Genomic DNA, 23,424 nt, shown 5'->3' on the forward strand with positions numbered 1-23,424 from the left:
TCTCTCTGGATAAGAGCGTCTGCTAAATGACTCACATGTTCAATGTAATGTTCAGTTTGACAATATCAATGGAATAGACCAAAGCAGAGCCATGTATTTAGATATGAACAGATATCTCGATGGAGGATAATGTCAGTATTTAGCTACGTTATTAGCTGTTTTGCTCACCAAAGGTGGAACAAAGTGAAACTGTTGATGTCAAAGCCTCAGTTCCGGGAGACTAGTGGGTGAAACCATTCACCTCAGGAAAAGGGGTGATATAAATAACGTTTCCTTTCATTATGTCTTACTGAATTCATTAAAATATTTGCTGCCATTGTAGTAAGGTTGGTAATACGAGAGGTCTTCGGACTTACCATTGTTGTATAATTCTCTTTGAAAGAACAACTAGTGTGTTTTGAGTGCTTCTCCCCTATTTGGGAAGTTGGTCTGCCCGCTCCTCAGTCTGACAGATATTCTGAGAGCAGGTTCGAGTCCTCTTCCTCTGTACATAAAAACTGTTTCAAACTGTATAACACAATAGTGGTTTTGGAAAACTGGTTCATATATCCTAAAGTCAATAGCGAATGTGGCTCTGTAGATATTTATTTAGCCGTTCATGAATTGTAGACCTATTTCAGCCAGTTAACCAAGTTGTTGCTGTCTTAGCTAGCCGTGTTAATGACGAGCTAACGAGCACCGTTGGTCTCTGCACTACAATGTCACGCTAGTTATTACCAGCAGGTGATTTACTAGCAGGTGACTTGTTGAAATATTAAGTGAATGTTTATTTTCTTACTACCGTAAAAGGTTTATATAAAAGGGTTGTACTTGTGCTCTGTATTTATGGATTAATATCACTTCACATTGAGGGTTTGAATCAATAACGTTACTGTTGTTCCTATCTAACAGATATCTTGTTTCCTACCTAACCATGTATCACTACTGTTGTTCCTATCTAACAGATATCTTGTGTTCTACCTAACCATGTGTCACTACTGTTGCTCCTATCTAACATATATCTTGTGTTCTACCTAACCATGTATCACTACTGTTGTTCCTATCTAACAGATATCTTGTGTCCTACCTAACCATGTGTCACTACTGTTGTTCCTGTCTAACAGATATATTGTGTCCTACCTAACCATGTGACACTACTGTTGTTCCTATCTAATATATATCTTGTGTCCTACCTAACCAGTGAACGTGTGGCTGTGACCGTCCTGTCAATGTCTGTCATCACTGTTTGTTATCTTTTACTGCAGATAAAAACTGAGTCAACCTGAAGTGTGGGTGTCCGTGTGCCTTTCTTCTGGGGGGCGATGTGAAGTTGGTTCCACCAGGTGCCTGAACTATATAAACACTGCTAATACAACAATAGTGCTAGGTGTCTGTACTATATAAACACTGCTAATACAACAATAGTGCTAGGTGTCTGTACTATATAAACACTGCTAATACAACAATAGTGTAGGTGTCTGTACTATATAAACACTGCTAATCCAACAATAGTGTAGGTGTTTGTACTATATAAACACTGCTAATCCAACAATAGTGCTAGGTGTCTGTACTATATAAACACTACTAATACAACAATAGTGCTAGGTGTCTGTACTATATAAACACTACTAATACAACAATAGTGCTAGGTGTCTGTACTATATAAACACTACTAATACAACAATAGTGCTAGGTGTCTGTACTATATAAACACTGCTAATCCAACAATAGTGCTAGGTGTCTGTACTATATAAACACTACTAATACAACAATAGTGCTAGGTGTCTGTACTATATAAACACTGCTAATACAACAATAGTGCTAGGTGTCTGTACTATATAAACACTGCTAATCCAACAATAGTGCTAGGTGTCTGTACTATATAAACACTGCTAATACAACAATAGTGCTAGGTGCCTGTACTATATAAACACTGCTAATACAACAATAGTGTAGATGTCTGTACTATATAAACACTGCTAATCCAACAATAGTGCTAGGTGTCTGTACTATATAAACACTGATAATCCAACAATAGTGCTAGGTGTCTACTATATTAACACTGCTAATACAACAATAGTGCTTGGTGTCTGTACTATATAAACACTGCTAATCCAACAATAGTGGTAGGTGTCTGTACTATATAAACACTGCTAATCCAACAATAGTGCTAGGTGTCTGTACTATATAAACACTGCTAATCCAACAATAGTGGTAGGTGTCTGTACTATATAAACACTGTTAATACAACAATAGTGCTAGATATCTATATAATAGATCTTCTCAAAATTGAGTTTGTCTTTGCAGGGGGACTCTTATTTAGAAGAAAATAATCTACGGTTGTGTTGCCAGCAGAACAGTAATATAGGAGTTTAACCTCATATTTGTACGGTGTGCTGCAAGGTACAAACTGCACAAAAATATACAGAGAAGGAGATCAATAAGAGGTTATTTCCACCAGGGGGCAACAAACACCAGTTAATATTCCAGAATAGAGCCTTAGAATTAATCGGCTCCCTTTGCCAAGTGGTCAATTTGGAGATGCTCCGGCCTGGGCCAGGGGTGCGTCCCAAAAGTATTTACTGCTTCCTGAAGTGTGCACTCATTCACTACTCCTCATTAAGTGTAAAAACATTGTAATGGAGAAGACCAGGTTTCCCCAGCCAGGTACCACCACAACAAATACCAATCAGTCAATATATCATAAAATCCTTTATGATGAGCCAATTTCACTTCAGGTGTTTCAGTGGTGGTCTGGAACAAAATCCTGCAAAGCCTGTATCTCTCCAGGGTGACTGTATCTCTCCAGGGATGGTGGGTGACTGTATCTCTCCAGGGTTGGTGACTGCTGGACCCTGATCAGACAGGAATAGTTGGCTCTGCATTTACACTCTCACACACACACACACACACAACAATACATCATAGTCTATAGAGGATAAATAACTACACACCAGGACAACAATACATCATAGTCTATGGAGGATAAATAACTACACACCAGGACAACAATACATCATAGTCTATGTGGAGGATAAATAACTACACACCAGGACAACAATACATCATAGTCTGTGGAGGATAAATAACTACACACCAGGACAACAATACATCATAGTCTATGGAGGATAAATAACTACACACCAGGACAACAATACATCATAGTCTATGTGGAGGATAAATAACTACACACCAGGACAACAACACATCATAGTCTATGGAGGATAAATAACTACACACCAGGACAACAATACATCATAGTCTATGTGGAGGATATCTTCTCTCTTTCTGTTTGTTTGTAGTTTCTCACTGTTTGAATTATGCATCTGTTTGTGAGAGAGCGAGAAACACAGACAGAGAGAGAGACATACAGAAGAGTCCCCTAAGCAAGCTAGACCTGGTGCTCTGTTCACAAACAGACCCGGCAGAGCCCCAGGACAGCAAACACATTAGGCCAACCAAATCATGAGAAAAAAAGATAATTACTTGACACATTGGAATTAATGATCAAAATCAGAGCAAACTAGAATGCTGTTTAGCCCTAAACAGAGAGTACACAGTGGCAGAATACCTGACCACTATGACTGACCCAAACTTAAGGAAAGCTTTGACTATGAACAGACACAGTGAGCATAGCTTTGCTATTGAGAAAGGCTGCCGTAGGCAGAACTCAAATCAAATGTTATTAGTTTCGAGCCCCTAACGAACAATGCAGATTGAAAAAATATGTACAAGAATAAGAAATGAAAGTAACAAGTAATTAAAGAGCAACAGTAAAATAACAATAGCAGGACTATATACAGGTCAGTACCTGGCTCTCCAGAGAAGACAGGCTATGTGCACACAGACCACAAAATGAGGTGGAAACTGAGATGCACTTCCTAACCTCCTGCCAAATGTATGACCAGTTAATTCATACTGCATGTTGTAGTCTGTCCAAGAGGGGAATCACACAGACTGATCTCAGTTAATTCATACTGTATGTTGTAGTCTGTCTAATAATTACATCACACAAGACTGATCTCAGTTAATTCATACTGTATGTTGTAGTCTGTCCAAGAGGGGAATCACACAGACTGATCTCAGTTAATTCATACTGTATGTTGTAGTCTGTCTAATAATTAAATCACACAAGACTGACAGCCTGTAATTTTATTAAAAACATTCAGTTGATTACATGGCAGTTTAGGGAGCAACATCACAACAATAATCTACATCATAATCAATATCATAACATTTATAATCAATAACATCATTATCTCTATACTACTAACAACATAACACTAATCTACATCATAATCAATATGATAACATTTATAATCAATAACATCATTATCTCTATATACTACTAACAACATAACACTAATCTACATCATAATCAATATCATAACATTTATAATCAATAACATCATTATCTCTATATACTACTAACAACATAACAATAATCTACATCATAATCAATATCATAATGTTTATAATCAATAACATCATTATCTCTATACTACTAACAACATAACACTAATCTACATCATAATTAATATCATAACATTTATAATCAATAACATTATTATCTCTATACTACTAACAACATAACACTAATCTACATCATAACCAATATCATAACGTTTATAATCAATAACATCATGAGAGGTAAACAACAACAAACCCCTTTATTAAAAAATGTTTAAAAATACAAAGAATGAACAGATGATTATAATAATACCTGGACTAATAATGGAAACACTTCAAGATAAAGAATCTAAGAGACACTAAATAAGATAAAGAATCTAAGAGACACTAAATAAGATAAAGAATCTAAGAGACACTAAATAAGATAAAGAATCTAAGAGACACTAAATAAGATAAAGAATCTAAGAGACACTACATAAGATAAAGAATCTAAGAGACTAAATAAGATAAAGAATCTAAGAGACACTAAATAAGATAAAGAATCTAAGAGACACTAAACAAGATAAAGAATCTAAGAGACACTAAATAAGATAAAGAATCTAAGAGACACTAAATAAGATAAAGAATCTAAGAGACACTAAATAAGATAAAGAATCTAAGAGACTAAATAAGATAAAGAATCTAAGAGACACTAAATAAGATAAAGAATCTAAGAGACACTAAATAAGATAAAGAATCTAAGAGACTAAATAAGATAAAGAATCTAAGAGACACTAAATAAGATAAAGAATCTAAGAGACACTAAATAAGGTAAAGAATCTAAGAGACACTAAACAAGATAAAGAATCTAAGAGACACTAAATAAGATAAAGAATCTAAGAGACACTAAATAAGATAAAGAATCTAAGAGACACTAAATAAGATAAAGAATCTAAGAGACACTAAATAAGATAAATAAATGAGGACAAAAGCAAAAAGCAAGATATTCTGGACACAAAACAGACATTACTGAGCTACTTAAAAAACCCCATGTTACCAAAACCCCATGTTACCAAAACCCCATGTTACCCAAATCCCGATGATACCCAAAACCCCATGTTACCCAAAACCCCATGTTACCCAAAACTCCATGTTACCCAAAACTCCATGTTACCCAAAACCCCATGTTACCCCAAACCCCATGTTACCCAAAACTCCATGTTACCCAAAACCCCATGTTACCAAAACCCCATGTTACCCAGAACCCCATGTTACCCCAAACCCCATGTTACCCAGAACCCCATGTAACTAAAACCCCATGTTAACCAAAACCCCACGTAACCAAAACTCCTTGTTACCCAAAACCCCATGTAACCAAAACCCCATGTAACCCAAAACCCCATGTTACCCAGAACCCCATGATACCAAAACCCATGTTACCAAAAACCAAAGTTACCCCATACCCCAATTTACCCAATCCCCATGTTACCAGAACCCCATGTTTCTCTGGTGGTAAAAACCAAACTAAATGAATAATGGTGGTTGCAGTCACTCCTTTTAGATTTCTTCCAAGGTTCTAGAAAGATAAACTCATTCTGAACTTGTTATTCAAATTAGAACCACTTCAGGTTTGTCACCACATTTTAAACACCAGTCCACTGCTGACCATCGATTTAAAACACAAAACTGACCTAAGATCAGCATGTAGGGTCAGCTTCATTCTCCTCCTACTCCGTCCCCTGGGCTGCTCTCTCCTCTCCCGGTCCAGCTTCAGCTCTGGAGCTCAGAGAGACCATCTCCATGGCATTGACATAAAGATCCATGTTGCTCACCCTGTTCACTCTCTTCTGCCTCTTGGTGGGCTAGGGAGACACAGCACCAACAGTCAGACATATCTCCATTCTCTCTCCCTCCCCCTCACCCTCTCCCTCTAGTTTAAATGACTTGTAACGTCTGAGTAAATGTCTTTACCTTGTAGTACAGGTAGGAGGTGGTGATGGCTGTCAGTAGGACTACAACGTGTCTGATGATGAAGGCTGGCAGAGGAGAGGCTGCAAACAGAAACACCTTTGATGAGGGGACTGATCATCATCACATAGATCTGTGGGAAATCTCTCAATGACAAAGTCATAAGTCTGGTTCATGTTCAGTTACCTGTGATGGTGAGGGAGAGGAGCTCGCTCTCAGAGGAGAAGTTATGAGAGAAAACATAATTGTCATAAACACAGCTGTAGTTCCCTTGGTGGGAGTCATCTGCAGCAGGGAAGAGGAAGGCAGCAGAGTGATTGACAGCTAGCTGGGTCTGGGTTCTGGTGGAGCCGGTGAACGTGAGGAGGAAGGAGCCTCCTGGGTACTGTGGCTGAGTGGAGCAGGTGATGGTGAAGCTGTAGCCCCTGAACACCTCGGGCCCCTGGTGGCCCCTGGAGACCCCTCCCATTGAGTCAGTCAGGAAGATGTCAGGCTGGACCAGGAGATCTGTAACAATAAAAGAGAACAAGAAAAACCTCTTCAACTAGTTTCCTATAGATATGACAATAACATCAGCATGTAACAGTGCCAGCCACCCTCCCTCACAGGGCAACATGAGTAGTGGGCCTACAGTCACTGAGACAACATATGTTGATATCAGGCTGAAGCAGGACATCTGGAACAAGAGGAGAGAAAAAGAAAACGTAGCTCCTCAACTACTTTCCTCATTTAGATATGACAATAACATGACATTTGACAGTGGTAGTGAGTAGAGACGTTCACTGAGATAACACTCAAATACAAAAGCATTCTGGGATATTTAAGTTGTATTTGATTCCTACTTGACAGAGTGATCTATTTAGTAAAGCTAACTGACAAGCTAAACAGTCATCATGAGAGGTGCAGAGGAAGTTGTATGAATGAAGGAAATCAGTTGAATATAATTATAATATGTTGTTATTACCTGAGCAGATCACTGTGAGTCCAGGAAGGAGATCATTTGATCTTCCACACTCCCTCAGTGAAGACTCAGGACCATAACAGTAAACTCTAAACCCTCTAGTGGTGATTCCAGGTGGTACTGAAACAGTGGAGACACAACCCAGCTGTCTACACACTACTGCAGCTACATCCTCCTGCTCCCAGTCTTGAGTTCCCACAGTCCTCCAAGCTCCCTGGTCGTACCCCTCCACTCCACCAGCACAGCGACTGCCTCCTCCCACCAGCCTCACATCATCAGGCTCTGAGAAAAGAAAAGAGAGAGACAGTAATCTTACTATTTCTCACTAAAACACACCTATATTGTCTCTCATATTCTTCACTCCAGGTGAAAAACAATGCTGATTGAGTGACAAACTGTTTCTTACCTGAGCAGGTGAGTCCAACAGCATTACCAGGTAGGCAGGTGTTGTGCTTTCTGTCTGAGGTGTCACAGTCCAGGAGAAGGGACTCTTTGCCTTTACACTGGAACTCTTTATCCCAGGTCTGACCCTCACCTCCTCCATAGAGCCCCCCCTGTAGAGCTGCAGGAGCCCCACAGCCAAGCTCCACACAGACTACCTCTGCATCCTGCCGGTCAAAGTCAGCTTCACACACTGAGGCCCAGGACTGATTGGACTTCACCTCCACTCTCCCAGAGCAGAGACCAGCTCCATCCACAAGCCGCACAGACTCTGGAGAAAAAGAGTTGGTTGAACATTCAATCAGTTTTGTTGATGACACTGTCAAGGACTAAACACAAATATGTTGGATAAAAGATTGTAGTTTGCTATGTTTGATACTGTAAGAGGTAGAAATGGATTCTTAGTCACTCAGGATAGGGTTGGGAATAATGCAGGCAGGAGACAGGAATAAGTTCACTTCACTTTATAGAAAATAAACAGCTGGACATCCATCAGGCACCTTCACTTCAGTACCATCTGATCTACAAGGTCTGATGCTGTATGTCAGGGTCAGGATGGGCCAAGAGTAGAAAATGTTACTGGTTATGATGACATCATTGTTGAGAAGTCAGTGATCTAAATATATTCTCTCTCCATCTTCCTCTCCACCTCCCTCATTCTCTCTTTGTGACAGTGGTAGAGGGAAGAGACTTTCACTGAGATAACACTCAAATGCAAACGCATTCTGGAATATTTGAGTTGTATTTGATTCCTACTTGACTGAGTGATCTATTTAGTAAAGCAGACTGACAAGTTAAACAGTCATCATGAGAGATGCAGAGGAAGTTGTATGAATGAAGGAAATCAGTTGAATATAATTATAATATCTTGATATTTCCTGATCAGATCACTGTGAGTCCAGGAAGGAGATATAATACATGGACTAAAGTATGTGGAACTCAGCAGTGAGTTTTTCATTCGAGGACAGACAATTCTTACACTCCAAGCACTTCAACACTCGGAGGTCCGTTCTGTGAGATTGTTTGACCTTCCACTTCACGGCTGAGCCGTTGTTGCTCCTAGATGTGCCACTTTGAAAGTCACTGAGATCTTCATTAAGGACATTTTACTGACTGTGTTTGTCTATGTGTTTGTATATGCAGATTGCATGGTTGTGTGCTTGATTTTATACACCTGTGGCTGAAATAGCCAAATAAACTAATGTCCACTTACTTTTGGCCATATAGTGTATCTTGTTAATACCTGAGCAGATCACTGTGAGTCCAGGAAGGAGATCATAACTTCTGGAACACTCCCTCAGTGAAGACTCAGACCCAGAACAGAAAACTCCAAACCCTCTAGTGGTGTTTCCAGGTAGTGCTGAAACTGTGGAGCCACAACCCAGCTGTCTACACACTACTGCAGCTACATTCTCCTTGTTCCAGTCAGCTCCCACAATCCTCCACTCTCCCTGGTCGTACCGCTCCACTCCACCAGCACAGCGACTGCCTCCTCCCACCAGCCTCACATCATCAGGCTCTGAGAAAAGAAAAGAGAGAGACAGTAATCTTACTATTTTCTCACTAAAACACACCTATATTGTCTCTCATATTCTTCACTCCAGGTGAGAAACAATGTTGACTGAGTGACAAACTGTTTCTTACCTGAGCAGGTGAGTCCAACAGCATTACCAGGTGGGCAGGTGTTGTGTTTTCTGTCTGAGGTGTCACAGTCCAGGAGAAGGGACTCATTGCCTTTACACTGGAACTCTTTATCCCAGGTCTGACCCTCACCTTCTCCATAGAGCCCCCCCTGTAGAGCTGCAGGAGCCCCACAGCCAACATCCCTACAGACTACCTCTGCATCCTGCCGGTCAAAGTCAGCTTCACACACTGAGGCCCAGGACTGATTGGACTTCACCTCCACTCTCCCAGAGCAGAGACCAGCTCCACCCACAAGCCGCACAGACTCTGGAGAAAAATAGTTGGTTGAACATTCAATCAGTTTTGTTGATGACACTGTCAAGGACTAAACACAAATATGTTGGATAAAAGATTGTAGTTTGCTATGTTTGATACTGTAAGAGGTAGAAATGGGTTCTTAGTCACTCAGGATCAGGTTGGGAATAATGCAGGCAGGAGACAGGAATAAGTTCACTTCACTTTATAGAAAATAAACAGCTGGACATCCATCAGGCAGCTTCACTTCAGTACCATCTGAACTACAATGATCTGCCCATGAACATCTCCCATAAACCAATATGACAAACACAAATATAATGTTTAAATACATCTGACATCTCTCCCTCTATTTAAATGAAATAAAAACACATAAAATATGATACATGGTAATATTGTATAATGTATAAATAAATCTCTCAATATGACCAGTCTCTTACCTGAACAGGTCACATGATGATAATATCCACCATCACAGACACCACGTCCACCTATGATGTCACACTGTCTAATAGAAGACTCATTTCCATAGCAACTACTATATAGTGTGACTCCTCTTCTTCCATCTTCAAACAGAGGTCCTCTAGATTCAGCTACAGGATTCCCACAACTCAGGTCTCTACACACAACATTAACATCTTTCATGTCCCACAACCTAGAACATAGACCTGACCACTCTCCTTCATTGAAGACTTCCACTGTCCCAGAACAGGAAGTGGTCCCATCCACCAGTCTGACTGAGAGTTCAGCTGTAAACAGCAGAGAGGAAAACACAGTGGTGAGGACAGATGATGACAGTAATTCTGTTATTCTAACAGCAGTAATGCTTTGTGGTTGACAAGTATTAGTAGTTCCATAAAACACTACTTGTTATTGGGGTTTAGAATGGTTTGTATGGACACATGAATTTCTCCATGTGGGATAATAAAGTTGACTAATATTGAACTGCTATAATCACTGTAGATTTATACTCTACCTACCTGGTGGACTGACGCTTTGAGCCTGGAGATCTGAGGAGAAAGAGAGAGACAGAGGAGAAAGAGAGAGAAAGAGACAGAGAGAGAGAGAGAAACAAAGGAGGAAGAGAGGAGTCAGAGGAAGAGAGAGACAGAGGTTAAATGAACATCAACATGATCTTTCATGATGTGATGGGGAAGACAGGCTTATCGTTGGTATGGTGCAACAACACCCTTGTGTACATACACTATATATACAAAAGTATGTGGACACCCCTTCAAATTAGTGGATACTATTTCAACCACACCCCTTCCTGCCAGATGCATAAAATCAAGCACTCAGCCATGCAATCTCCATAGACAAACATTTGCAGTAAAATGGCCTTAATGAAGAGCTTAGTGACTTTCAACATGGCAACATCATAGGATGCCACCTTTCCAAGTCAGATGGTCAAATGACTCCCCTGATAGATTTGCCCCGGTTAGCTGTAAGTGCTGTTATTGTGAAGTGGAAACGTCTAGGAGCAACACCGGCTTTCCTCTGTTGCAACACTCACTAACGAGTTTCAAAACTGCCTCTGGAAGCAACGCCAGCACAAGAACTGTTCATTGGGAGCTTCATGAAATGGGTTTCCATGGCCGACCAGCCTCACACAAGCCTTAGATACAAATGGGAAACGCCAAGCGTCAGTTGGAGTGGTGTAAAGATCTCCGACATTGGACTCCGGAGCTTTGACCACATGTTCTCTGGAGTGATGAATCATGCTTCACCACCTGGCAGTCTGACAGACAAATCTGGGTTTGGCTAATGCCAGGAGAAAACTACCTGCCCGAATGCGTAGTGCCAACTGTAAAGTTTGGTGGAGGACGAATCATGGTTTGGGGATGTTTTTCATGGTTCTTAACGCTACAGCAAACAATTTGATAAAAAATATATATTTTTAGTACTCACACATGAATCATATCCTGTTTTCAGGTCATGTGTTGTTTTAAGCCAGCAGTAAAAACACACTGACAGGGCAGTTCCTCTTATGGCCACTAGGTGGTAATCTGGTGTCACAGACGCAGGACTGTAGACCAGAAAGAAGCATTGTCCCAATTATCTCTCCTTTCTCCTAATGTGTGCACTTGGTCCCTTCACTGAAATGACTGGTATACTAAATATGGTAGAAACACATAATTGAACCGCTCTCCTTGAAGTTCTTGATGATCTGATAAATGATTTATTTAGGTGCAATCTTACTGGCAGCAATATCTTGCCTCTTTTTCTGCAAAGCAACGATGACGGCACGTGTTTCCTTTTAGGTAAGCATGGTTGACAGAGGAAGAACAATGATTCCAAGCACCACCCTCCTTTTGAAGCTTCCAGTCTGTTATTTGAACTCAATCAGCATGACAGAGTGATCTCCAGCCTTGTCCTCATCAAGACACACCTGTGTTAACGAGAGAATCACTGACATGATGTCAGCTGGTCCTTTTGTGGCAGGGCTGAAATGCAGTGGAAATGTTGTTTTGGGATTCATTTGCATGGCAACGAGGGAATTTAATTAATTGGAAAGCATCTGGTCACGCTTCATAACATTCTGGAGTATATGCAAATTGCCATCATACAAACTGAGGCAGCAGACTTTGTGAAAATTCATATTTGTGTCATTCTCAAAACTTTTTTTAGTTAATTACATATACATGATTAGCTCAATCAGGTGATATTAATTACGGATAAATTATTTTATAGAATAGCATGTCATAGCAATTATTCCGGCATAGCCAAAGACACGACAACACACACACACACACACACACACACACACACACACACACACACACACACACACACACACACACACACACACACACTTTTACATTGACAATGTACTTATTCTGCTCTGTTCTTCATGTACATATCTACCTCAAATACCTTATTATTATCTATCCTGATGTCTAGTCACTTTACCCTGCCTTCATGTACATATCTACCTCAAATACCTTATTATTATCTATCCTGATGTCTAGTCACTTTACCCTGCCTCCATGTACATATCTACCTCAAATACCTTATTATCTATCCTGATGTCTAGTCACTTTACCCTGCCTTCATGTACATATCTACCTCAAATACCTTATTATTATCTATCCTGATGTCTAGTCACTTTACCCTGCCTCCATGTACATATCTACCTCAAATACCTTATTATCTATCCTGATGTCTAGTCACTTTACCCTGCCTTCATGTACATATCTACCTCTAATACCTTATTATTATTATCTATCCTGATGTCTAGTCACTTTACCCTGCCTTCATGTACATATCTACCTCAAATACCTTATTATCTATCCTGATGTCTAGTCACTTTACCCTGCCTTCATGTACATATCTACCTCAAATACCTTATTATCTATCCTGATGTCTAGTCACTTTACCCTGCCTTCATGTACATATCTACCTCAAATACCTTATTATTATCTATCCTGATGTCTAGTCACTTTACCCTGCCTTCATGTACATATCTACCTCAAATACCTTATTATTATCTATCCTGATGTCGTCACTTTACCCTGCCTTCATGTACATATCTACCTCAAATACCTTATTATCATCTATCCTGATGCCTAGTCACTTTACCCTGCCTTCATGTACATATCTACCTCAAATACCTTATTATTATCTATCCTGATGTCTAGTCACTTTACCCTGCCTTCATGTACATATCTACCTCAAATACCTTATTTTTATCTATCCTGATGTCTAGTCACTTTACCCTGCCTTCATGTACACGTGCATTCAGACCCTTTGTCTTACAGCCTTATTCTAAAATTAATTATATCAAGCTACACACAATACCCCATAATGACAATACCCCAATACCCCATAATTGCTCATTTATTAAATGTAAAAAAACAGAAATATCTTATTAACATAAGTATTCAGACCCTTTGCTATGAGACTCGAAATTGAGCTCAGATGCATCTTGTTTCCATTGATCATCCATGATTTGGAAAGGCACACACCTGTCTATATAAGGTCCCACAGTTCACAGTGCATGTCAGAGTAAAAATCAAGCCATGAGGTTGAAGGAATTGTCCGTAGAACTCTGAGAAAGGATTGTGTTGAGACACGGATCTGGGGAAGGGAACCAAAAAATGTCTGCAGCATTGAAAAGTCCCCATTTAAGTGACTCCATCATTGTTAAATGGAAGTAGTGTGGAACCACCAAGACTCTTCCTAGAGCTGGCCGCCCGGCCAAACTGAGCAATCGGGGGAGAAGGGCATTGGTCAGTGAGATGACCAAGAACCCGATCGTCACCCTGACAGAGCTCCAGTGTTCCTCTGTGGAGATGTGAGAACCTTCCAGAAGGACAATCATCTTTGCAGCACTCCACCAATTAGGTCATTATGGTAGAGTGGCCAGATGGAAGCCACACCTCAGTAAAAGCCACATGGCAGCCCGTTTGGAGTTTGACAAAAGACACATAAAGAATCTCAATGTTCTCTGGTCTGAAGAAACCAAGAACTGAATGATGAGCATCATGTCTGCATCATGTCTGGAGGAAGCCTGGCAAGTCAAGTATTATATATCTGTTGTTTATTTTTAATACATTTGCAAAAATTTCTAAAAATCTGTTTTTTGTTTGTTATTATGGGGTATAGTGATGTCGGTGATGGAGCATAGGGGCGGCAGGTTAGACTAATGGTTAGAGCGTTGGACTAGTAACCAGAAGGTTGCAAGTTCAAATCCCCGAGCTGACAAGGTACAAATCTGTTGTTCTGCCCCTGAACAGGCTGCAACAGAATAAACACTAAAAAACACATCACATCACATAAATAGCTGTAATAACTTATCTCTGTACACTATTCTGATAAGATACTATTTAATGCTGAGTTTGGACACAGGTTTCTATAGGAACACTAAGGCACCTGGACCACATATTGAGGTGTGCCTTTTGTTAAGCATACCAGTTGTCACATAATGTGACAGTTGTAAGACTGTTAACAAAGTAGCTGAATTGTCAAAGACCGTAGCCCGAGGTCACCCAAAGAAAACATTTAAAAAATCTGACATGCTGGGTAGATGAACAAGGTGTTTATCTTTCATTTGAGCTATTGGACTTGTTAATGTGTGGAGGTTAAATATTTCTAAGAATATTTTTGCGTTCCATGCGCCACGGTTTGAGCTGAACGGGGGGGTGGCGTTCCCCGAGGGGAACCCCTGGCGTCAACAAGTGTTAACAAAGTAGCTGAATTGTCAAAGATCGTAGCCCGAGGTCACCCAAAGATAAGTAATCCAGAACTTTCTCTTGTAAAGAATTACAAATCTACCACTTTCATATAAACCCCTCGATACACAGCAGAACACCAACACTGAATCCATCCAACAAACATCCTGATTTGTTTTAATGAACACTTTTTATGACACTAAAATAACCTTCAACTACAGTATATATGAAGGGATTGTTGTCATTGTTACATTATATAGGCTACAGGAAGTTATATTCTTCCATTTTAAATAATTTGAATCCATCCTCCTTTTATGAAAGAAGAACCCTGTTGGAAACCCTTTTTTCTAAGAGTGACATCACAATACCCCATAATGACATCACAATACCCCATAATGACATCACAATACCCATAACAGCTGAAGAACCCTGTTGGAAACCCTTTTTTCTAAGAGTGACATCACAATACCCCACAATGACATCACAACACCCCATAATGACATCACAATACCCCATAACAGCTGAAGAACCCTGTTGGAAACCCTTTTTTCTAAGAGTGACATCACAATACCCCATAATGACATCACAATACCCCATAACAGCTGAAGAACCCTGTCGGAAACCCTTTTTTCTAAGAGTGAATTCAACAAGTTCAACCTGTTCAGGTTCCACCATTTCATTCTGAACTCCAACATTTTCTAAATTGTTTTCATATTTAAATTAAATATCCTGATTTGTTTAAACTAACACTTTTTATGACACTAAAATAACCTTAAACTACAGTATATATGAAGGAATTATTGTCTGTTGTGACGTTGTATTAGTTAATGTGGCGACTGCTGCTCATCGAATGATTAACAGGTTATAATTGAGTGATTAAATGAATCAGGCAATTATTAACTCATTAACCTGTGGCACCATGGGAAAATCAGAGGTCAGGGCGTGACAGTACCCCTCCTCCAAAGGTGCGGACTCCCCACTGCAAACCTGAACCTATAGGGGGAGGGTCCGGGTGGGCATCTACCCTCGGTGGTGGCTCCGGTTCGGGGTGTAGCCCCCGCTCCCTACGCTGATCCCTCCGCTTCTGTTGAACTGGACCGTGGATCATCGCCAGTGGCTCTGAACTAGGAACCACCGCTGGAGGCTCTGAACTAGGAACCACCGCTGGAGGCTCTGAACTAGGAACCACCACTGGAGGCTCTGAACTAGGAACCACCGCTGGAGGCTCTGAACTAGGAACCACCGCTGGAGGCTCTGAACTAGGAACCACCGCTGGAGGCTCTGAACTAGGAACCACCGCTGGAGGCTCTGAACTAGGAACCACCGCTGGAGGCTCTGAACTAGGAACCACCGCTGGAGGCTCTGAACTAGGAACCACCGCTGGAGGCTCTGAACTAGGAACCACCGCTGGAGGCTCTGAACTAGGAACCACCGCTGGAGGCTCTGAACTAGGAACCACCGCTGGAGGCTCTGAACTAGGAACCACCGCTGGAGGCTCTGAACTAGGAACCACCGCTGGAGGCTCCGGACCGCAGAACGTCGCTGGAGAAGCTCTGGACTGGAAACTGTCGCCGGAAGCTCTGGGCTGGGAACTGTCGCCGGAAGCTCTGGACTGGGAACTGTCGCCAGGAACTCCTCTATTTGGCATGGTATGCTTACGCCGTAAAGCCTTTTTGAAATCTGACACCGTGTTTGGATTAACAAGAAGTTCATCTTAAACCGATGTATAACACCTGTATGTTTTATGAATGTTTATGATGAGTATTTCTGTTTTTGAATTTGGCGCTCTGCAATTTCACTGGATGATGGCCAGGTGGGACGGTTGCGTCCCACACCCCTTAGAGAGGTTAAACGTAAAACACGTAGTCACATTCTAGCTGCGGGTCCAGTTCCAACACTATGTGTAGGCCTAGCTGAGGTGCCACCAAATCCCAAGTTTCGGCTCGATGGGTCATTCGGAGCCTGAGCAGCGACCTTAATTGGTGCTGAAAATCCACTTTTTCCGGGCTTTGCTACGGTCCGTCTGTATGAGCCGAGGTGGGTTCAATGCACCTAGTCCTGTGACTCTGGGACTTTTGTAAATGTTGTCATTTTCGCATTGGTCAAAATGATTTGAAGTTATTGCAAATGTACAAGGCTGTGTCTCGGTCTGAGAACCTAATAGAGCCACATAACTCACAGTGCACTATCGACTTAACCTCTAGAAAAGGGTTCTAAAGTTTCAGAGCTCTAGGTCTGACGGTTCTTTGATAGTTCGAACGAAGAGAACTATTGCAGGCTCTGTGTGTCTCTAAGCCCCTCACTGTCACACCATCATTGCTGTGTGTGTGTGTGTGAGTTTTTATTGGAAATTTGATGGGAGAAATGACTGATTTACAGTTCATGAGGGTTGCCTAATCACACAATTGAAGTTTTGGAAAGATGTGACTTTCTGAACCCTTCAAAACAGCCCCTATGACCCCAATTTAAGGCACTTACGGTTGGCACAGGAAGCTTAAAGTAAACACATATCCTCATTGGCGTAGGCTTTTACAGAATCCTGAGTTTTAAGTCTTTACGTTAAGAACTGACTGATTTACAGAGGGTTGAATGCAGTGTTTTCACAAATTGCAGGATGGGTATATCAAAACACCTTTAGGGTGAATTTAATCACGTCCGGTTGCTCCAGGAAGCTTAGAATCAACACAGGTAGACCTCATAGTGGCCTGATGGATGGTCATCGAAAACAGGTTCATAAGGCATTGATAACCCACATAGGCTTCAGGTTGAATTTAGGGGAGCAGGCAATGTATTCCAATGGGGAGAGAAGTCATTGCAAACTGTTTGATGTAAACACCCTCTTTTCACTGTTAAGGGTTAATGCCACACGGTCACGGTTAGGCTTGCACAGATCGGGAAGACCTTAGGAACGTTCCTGAGGTTGACTTGTGCTTCTTCTAACCCTAACGGTTCTACCACCGTCACCCAAAAGCACCTGAAATTTAGGCCAGGCTTCATTTTGGGCCTTCTTATTTGCACGGTCGCTGCGGTCAGACTGAGTGAGCTATGGTCAAATGGGGCGTCTCCTTGAACTCGGCCTAGAGACTGGTGATGCCATTTTTTCCCTTTCTATGATGATTCAAGCCTCTCCATTTGGGCATTTCAGCACTATTTGATGGTAAAGTTCACATTTCCCCTTTGGGATATGAAGGTGACAACAACATTTTCATGTTGATATCTGTAGAGGCACATGTGACCCTGAATACGTGGCAAAAGGAATTTTGAAAATGACCTGCACAAAAGCAGAGTTAGAGGATAACCTGTACACCCATGTTATCCTTAGGGATAAACTTGGATGTGTCAGGCTACATAAACCGGTGCACGCAGCCAGAATAACTCTGTGGCTAGTCCACCCCAACCTCCCCCCGATAAGCCCATTGAAAACGGCGTGTCTCTGTGTAACCCAGATGCCACAATATGTCCAAAACATCATTAAATCCCTACTAGTCAGGCTTCATTCCGAGCCTGTTATTTGCACGGTCGCTACGGTCAGACAGAGCGAGCTACGGTCAAATGGGGCATCTCCATGAACTTGGCACGGCCTAAAGACTACAGTGATGCCATTTTCCAAAACTTTTAGTGTTGACTTCAGTCTGTAATTTTGATGATGGTTGTTCACTGTTTAAACTTATTGCAAATGTACAAAAGTCAGCCAGCAAGTCAGCGTCCATCAGTCAATAAGATATCATTCTGACACCAAACTGATACAAACTGACACTAATCCCACTTTGTCCAACTCGTTTAAAAGCCAACTATCACATATTTCAGAGCAGGCCCAAAATTCACAGCGCCTTCTGTTTAAACCATAATAAAAAAATAGAACAATTAGTTACATTCTAGTTGCGGGTCCAGTTCTGACATTATGTTTAGGCCTAGCTGAGGCGACCCCGAATTCCGGGTTTCGGCTTGATAAGTCAGCTCCGAAACCCGCCTTAACGGATTAGTCTGAACAGTGACATTAATTGGTGCTGAAAATCCACTTTTTCCAGGATTTGCTACGGGGTCCTTGAATGAGATATCGGACAGAAACGTTAGGGTCCGTCTTTATTGTCCCGAGGCGGTTTCAATGCACCTAGTCCTGTGACTCTGGGGCATTTGTAAATGTTGTCATTTTTTGCGATGGTCAAAATGAATTGAAGTCATTGCAAATGTGCAAGGCTGGTTCTCGGGCCCGAGAACCTTCTAGAGCCACATAACTCACTGTGCACGATCGACTTAAGCTCTAGAACATGCATTTAAAGTTTCAGAGCTCTAGGTCTGATGGTCCTTTGTGGTTCGAATGCAGGAAACTATTGCAGGCTCTGTCTGTCTGTCAGCCCCACACTGTGTCACTTCCCATTGACTGTGTGTGATTTCAGAAAATCACAGAAAGTCACAGAAATCACGTAGAGCTCCGAAACCCGCCTTAACGGATTAGTCTGAAACCCGCCTTAACGGATTAGTCTGAAACCCGCCTTAACGGATTAGTCTGAAACCCGCCTTAACGGATTAGTCTGAACACGCCGCAACGGATTAGTCTGAAACCCGCCTTAACGGATTAGTCTGAAACCCGCCTTAACGGATTAGTCTGAAACCCGCCTTAACGGATTAGTCTGAAACCTGCCTTAACGGATTAGTCTGAAACCCGCCTTAACGGATTAGTCTGAAACCCGCCTTAACGGATTAGTCTGAAACCTGCCTTAACGGATTAGTCTGAAACCCGCCTTAACGGATTAGTCTGAAACCCGCCTTAACGGATTAGTCTGAAACCCGCCTTAACGGATTAGTCTGAAACCCGCCTTAACGGATTAGTCTGAAACCCGCCTTAACGGATTAGTCTGAAACCCGCCTTAACGGATTAGTCTGAAACCCGCCTTAACGGATTAGTCTGAAACCCGCCTTAACGGATTAGTCTGAAACCCGCCTTAACGGATTAGTCTGAACAGGCCACAACAGGATCTGTCACTTTTTTAAAGAAAGAAAATACAGTTCTTTAACCATAATCAATTGTACATTGTGCGATGTCTCGTAAATTACGATAGATAAATGGCTTGTTGTCTTTTTCCTAACACCATAGGGTCATGTACTTTGACGTGAAGCGGTCAAATGAGCGCTGTTTTTTACCTTTAATCCCAGAAAATGGGCCATAACTCAAAAAGCGATGAGGCCTCGACGCCATCTTGTTTCTGGGCTCATAGCCCAATTGGCCAAACCCGTGCATACCGAGTTTAATCTTCAAAGTCTTTACCATTTAGGAGAAATGGCCATGTCAAATTGGTGATGTTTTGTACATTTGCAATAAGCAGCCAGTCTCCATCTGGTGGAATTTTCCGGAACAGCGGAACTCGTGGACGTCCAGTAAGGGACAGTACATTTGCAACATGGTCATCCTCATTGATCATATGGCAAATGCTGAAAAGTGCCCTTCATGTTGGAAAGGAAGCGTTCTGTGAATACTGAAGCATTGCATCAACAAGGTGGCTCTGATAATATTGAAACATTGTTTAAACGAACAAGGCGGCCCGGAGAAACTGAAACACTTTGTATCAACAAGACAACTCACATTGCAACATAGTAGTCAACACAGAGGCAGCACACATTTTTTCCCCCCCGGGCCAGCTGGTCTGTCTGATATTATTGTGTTGAATAAGCAGCATCTGGGTGCTCATTATACTCTAAAAATAGCCCTACATCCACACTATAACTAAATAATTAGGCAAAATGTAATGACGTTATGCCAGCATTATTGATCTGGTCGTCTGTTAATTCAGGAAGGTGGACAAGCAACACTGATGGAGTGAGAGGTAGAAATGCATTATACCAGAGGTAGGTAGACTACAGGTAGGGATTAGGATGACAGAGGATGATGATGTAGGCCCAGAGCAAGAAGTTTATTTTGGGCTCGCTACAGAAGGGTATATCAAACCACTGATACAGTCCTGGACTACTAGGGGGGGGAAATGGTTTTCCAAAAAGTAAAGAAAAACTATTTTGTATTTTTCTGGGGTCACTGCAGCACCCTCATCACACCTACTTCCCTCAGCTATAATCTGTCCCCTCCACTCCTCTCTCTCTCCACTACTCTCTCCTCTGTCCCCTTCCCTCCTCTCTCTCTCCACTACTCTCTCCTCTGTCCCCTTCCCTCCTCTCTCTCTCCACTACTCTCTCCTCTGTCCCCTTCCCTCCTCTCTCTCTCCACTACTCTCTCCTCTGTCCCCTTCCCTCCTCTCTCTCTCCACTACTCTCTCCTCTGTCCCCTCCCCTCCTCTCTCTCTCCACTACTCTCTCCTCTGTCCCCTTCCCTCCTCTCTCTCTCCACTACTCTCTCCTCTGTCCCCTCCCCTCCTCTCTCTCTCCACAACTCTCTCCTCTGTCCCCTTCCCTCCTCTCTCTCTCCACTACTCTCTCCTCTGTCCCCTCCTCTCTCTCTCCACTACTCTCTCCTCTGTCCCCTTCCCTCCTCTCTCTCTCCACAACTCTCTCCTCTGCCCTCCTCTACTCTCTCTCTCCACTACTCTCTCCTCTGTCCCCTTCCCTCCTCTCTCTCTCCACAACTCTCTCCTCTGCCCTCCTCTACTCTCTCTCTCCACTACTCTCTCCTCTGCCCTCCCCACCCCCTCCTTTCACTCTCTCGTTCTCTCTCTCTTCCTGACATATAGTATCAGGCCTGTTGAGCTTGACTCAGGTCACAGACCTCTGCCATCTACACCCCTCCCTTCTCCTGCTCTAACATAAGACCAATATTAAATATAATATATACTCTCCTTCCTTTACATAGAGACAGATACAATCAATCATTGACACACTGAATATACAACAGTCAGATGCATGACACCATCACAACTTAACTGACATTAGTGCCTGTCCCCAGATGGACAGTTAGGCTACAGTAAAGTACATTTACAGGTGATCACATCATTGTCCTGCTTTGAGACACATTTTTACTGTCTGCTTCCAGTTGCATGTTATTTTACTAACCCTGAAAATTATAATATATCTTATAATATCAAATCATATCTCAGTAACTGTCACAAGTGTATATCAGTATAACAGCATCATACCTGTGCTCCACAACAGGGTCATCAGTACCACTGCAGGAATCATATCTGTCTCTAACTGGGGCTCCACTGAGCGAAACAAGTCTACTGTCATGAAGAGAGGACTGAAGAGTGTGAAATACTGCTAGGCTATATGACTTCTATATCATTACGTCCTTACTAATATGATGTGACAAACCTTTAAGCAGATAAGATCAGTTAAACACACCTACCTACAGGAAACACTGACATTTGAAAAACTCCACAGGAAACTGCTGACAGAGCAGCAAAGTTACACATAGTGTCCTATAATATCACCTCTAACTTTCTACTGCTTGAGTTCACCTCTTCTAGAATATTGGCTTAACGTTCCAGCACCTAAATAGAAACAGTACCAGCACCCAAAATGAGTACTGATGAGGTCTCATGTTAGAGCAGGAGAAGGGGGGATGTGGTGTAGAAGCTAGAGGTCTGTTACCCAAGTCAACTCAACAGGCCTGATGCTATATGTCAGGGTCAGGCTGGGCTGGGACAAGAGAGGAAAAGGATACTGGTTATGATGACATCACTGGTGAGAAGTCAGTGATACAAATATATTCAGCTGATTTAAATGTGAGTTATTCTCTCCCTCCCCCCCTGTCTCCTTCTACCAACTCAGTCTGTCATTAAGTCCTATCTCTCTCTGTCTCTCATCTCTCTCTCCTCCCCTGTCTCCTTCTACCAACTCAGTCTGTCATTAAGTCCTATCTCTCTCTCTCTCATCTCTCTCTCCCTCCTCCCCTGTCTCCTTCTACCAACTCAGTCTGTCAATAAGTCATATCTCTCTCTCATCTCTCTCTCCCTTCTCCCCTGTCTCCTTCTACCAACCCAGTCTGTCAGTAAGAACTAAACTCAGCAAAGAAGAAATGTCCTCTCACTGTCAACTGCGTTAATTTTCAGCAAGCTTAACATGCGTAAATATTTGTATGAACATAACAAGATTCAACACCTGAGACATGAACTGAACAAGTTCCACAGACATGTGACTAACAGAAATTGAAAAATGTGTCCCTGAACAAAGGGGGGAGAGGGTCAAAATCAAAAGTAACAGGCAATATCTGTTGTGGCCACCAGCTGCATTAAGTACTGTAGTGCATCTCCTCCTCAAAGACTGCACCATATTTGCTAGTTCTTGCTGTGAGATGTTACCCCACTCTTCCACAAAGGCACCTGCAAGTTCCCAGACATTTCAGTTCCCAGACATGCCCTAGACCTCACCCTCCGATCCAACAGGTCCCAGACGTGCTCAATGGGATTGAGATCCGGGCTCTTCGTTGGCCATGGCAGAACACTGATATTCCTGACTTGCAGGAAATCACGCACAGAACGAGCAGTATGGCTGGTGGCATTGTCATACTGGATGGTCATGTCAGGATGAGCCTGCAGGAAGGGTACCACATGAGGGAGGAGGATGGCTTCCCTGTAACGCACAGCATTGAGATTGCCTGCAATGACAACAAGCTCAGTCCGATTATGCTGTGAC

At 42.1% G+C, this 23,424-nt stretch overlaps 1 protein-coding gene across 1 annotated transcript in view; it reads right to left on the reverse strand.

Annotated features, from left to right (window-relative positions):
• Positions 1-23,424, reverse strand: part of LOC110517701 (CD5 antigen-like) — a 177,630-nt gene that overhangs the window by 19,747 nt on the left and 134,459 nt on the right. The window contains exons 4-7 of the mRNA XM_036953910.1: positions 10,117-10,425; positions 7,704-8,009; positions 7,301-7,579; positions 6,523-6,843 (exon numbers count right to left, since the gene is read on the reverse strand). Coding sequence (XP_036809805.1) covers positions 6,523-6,843; positions 7,301-7,579; positions 7,704-8,009; positions 10,117-10,425 — 1,215 coding nt within the window. The remainder of the gene's footprint in view (positions 1-6,522; positions 6,844-7,300; positions 7,580-7,703; positions 8,010-10,116; positions 10,426-23,424) is intronic.

This window comes from Oncorhynchus mykiss, chromosome 19, assembly GCF_013265735.2.
Source record: "Oncorhynchus mykiss isolate Arlee chromosome 19, USDA_OmykA_1.1, whole genome shotgun sequence".
Taxonomy (NCBI): domain Eukaryota; kingdom Metazoa; phylum Chordata; class Actinopteri; order Salmoniformes; family Salmonidae; genus Oncorhynchus; species Oncorhynchus mykiss.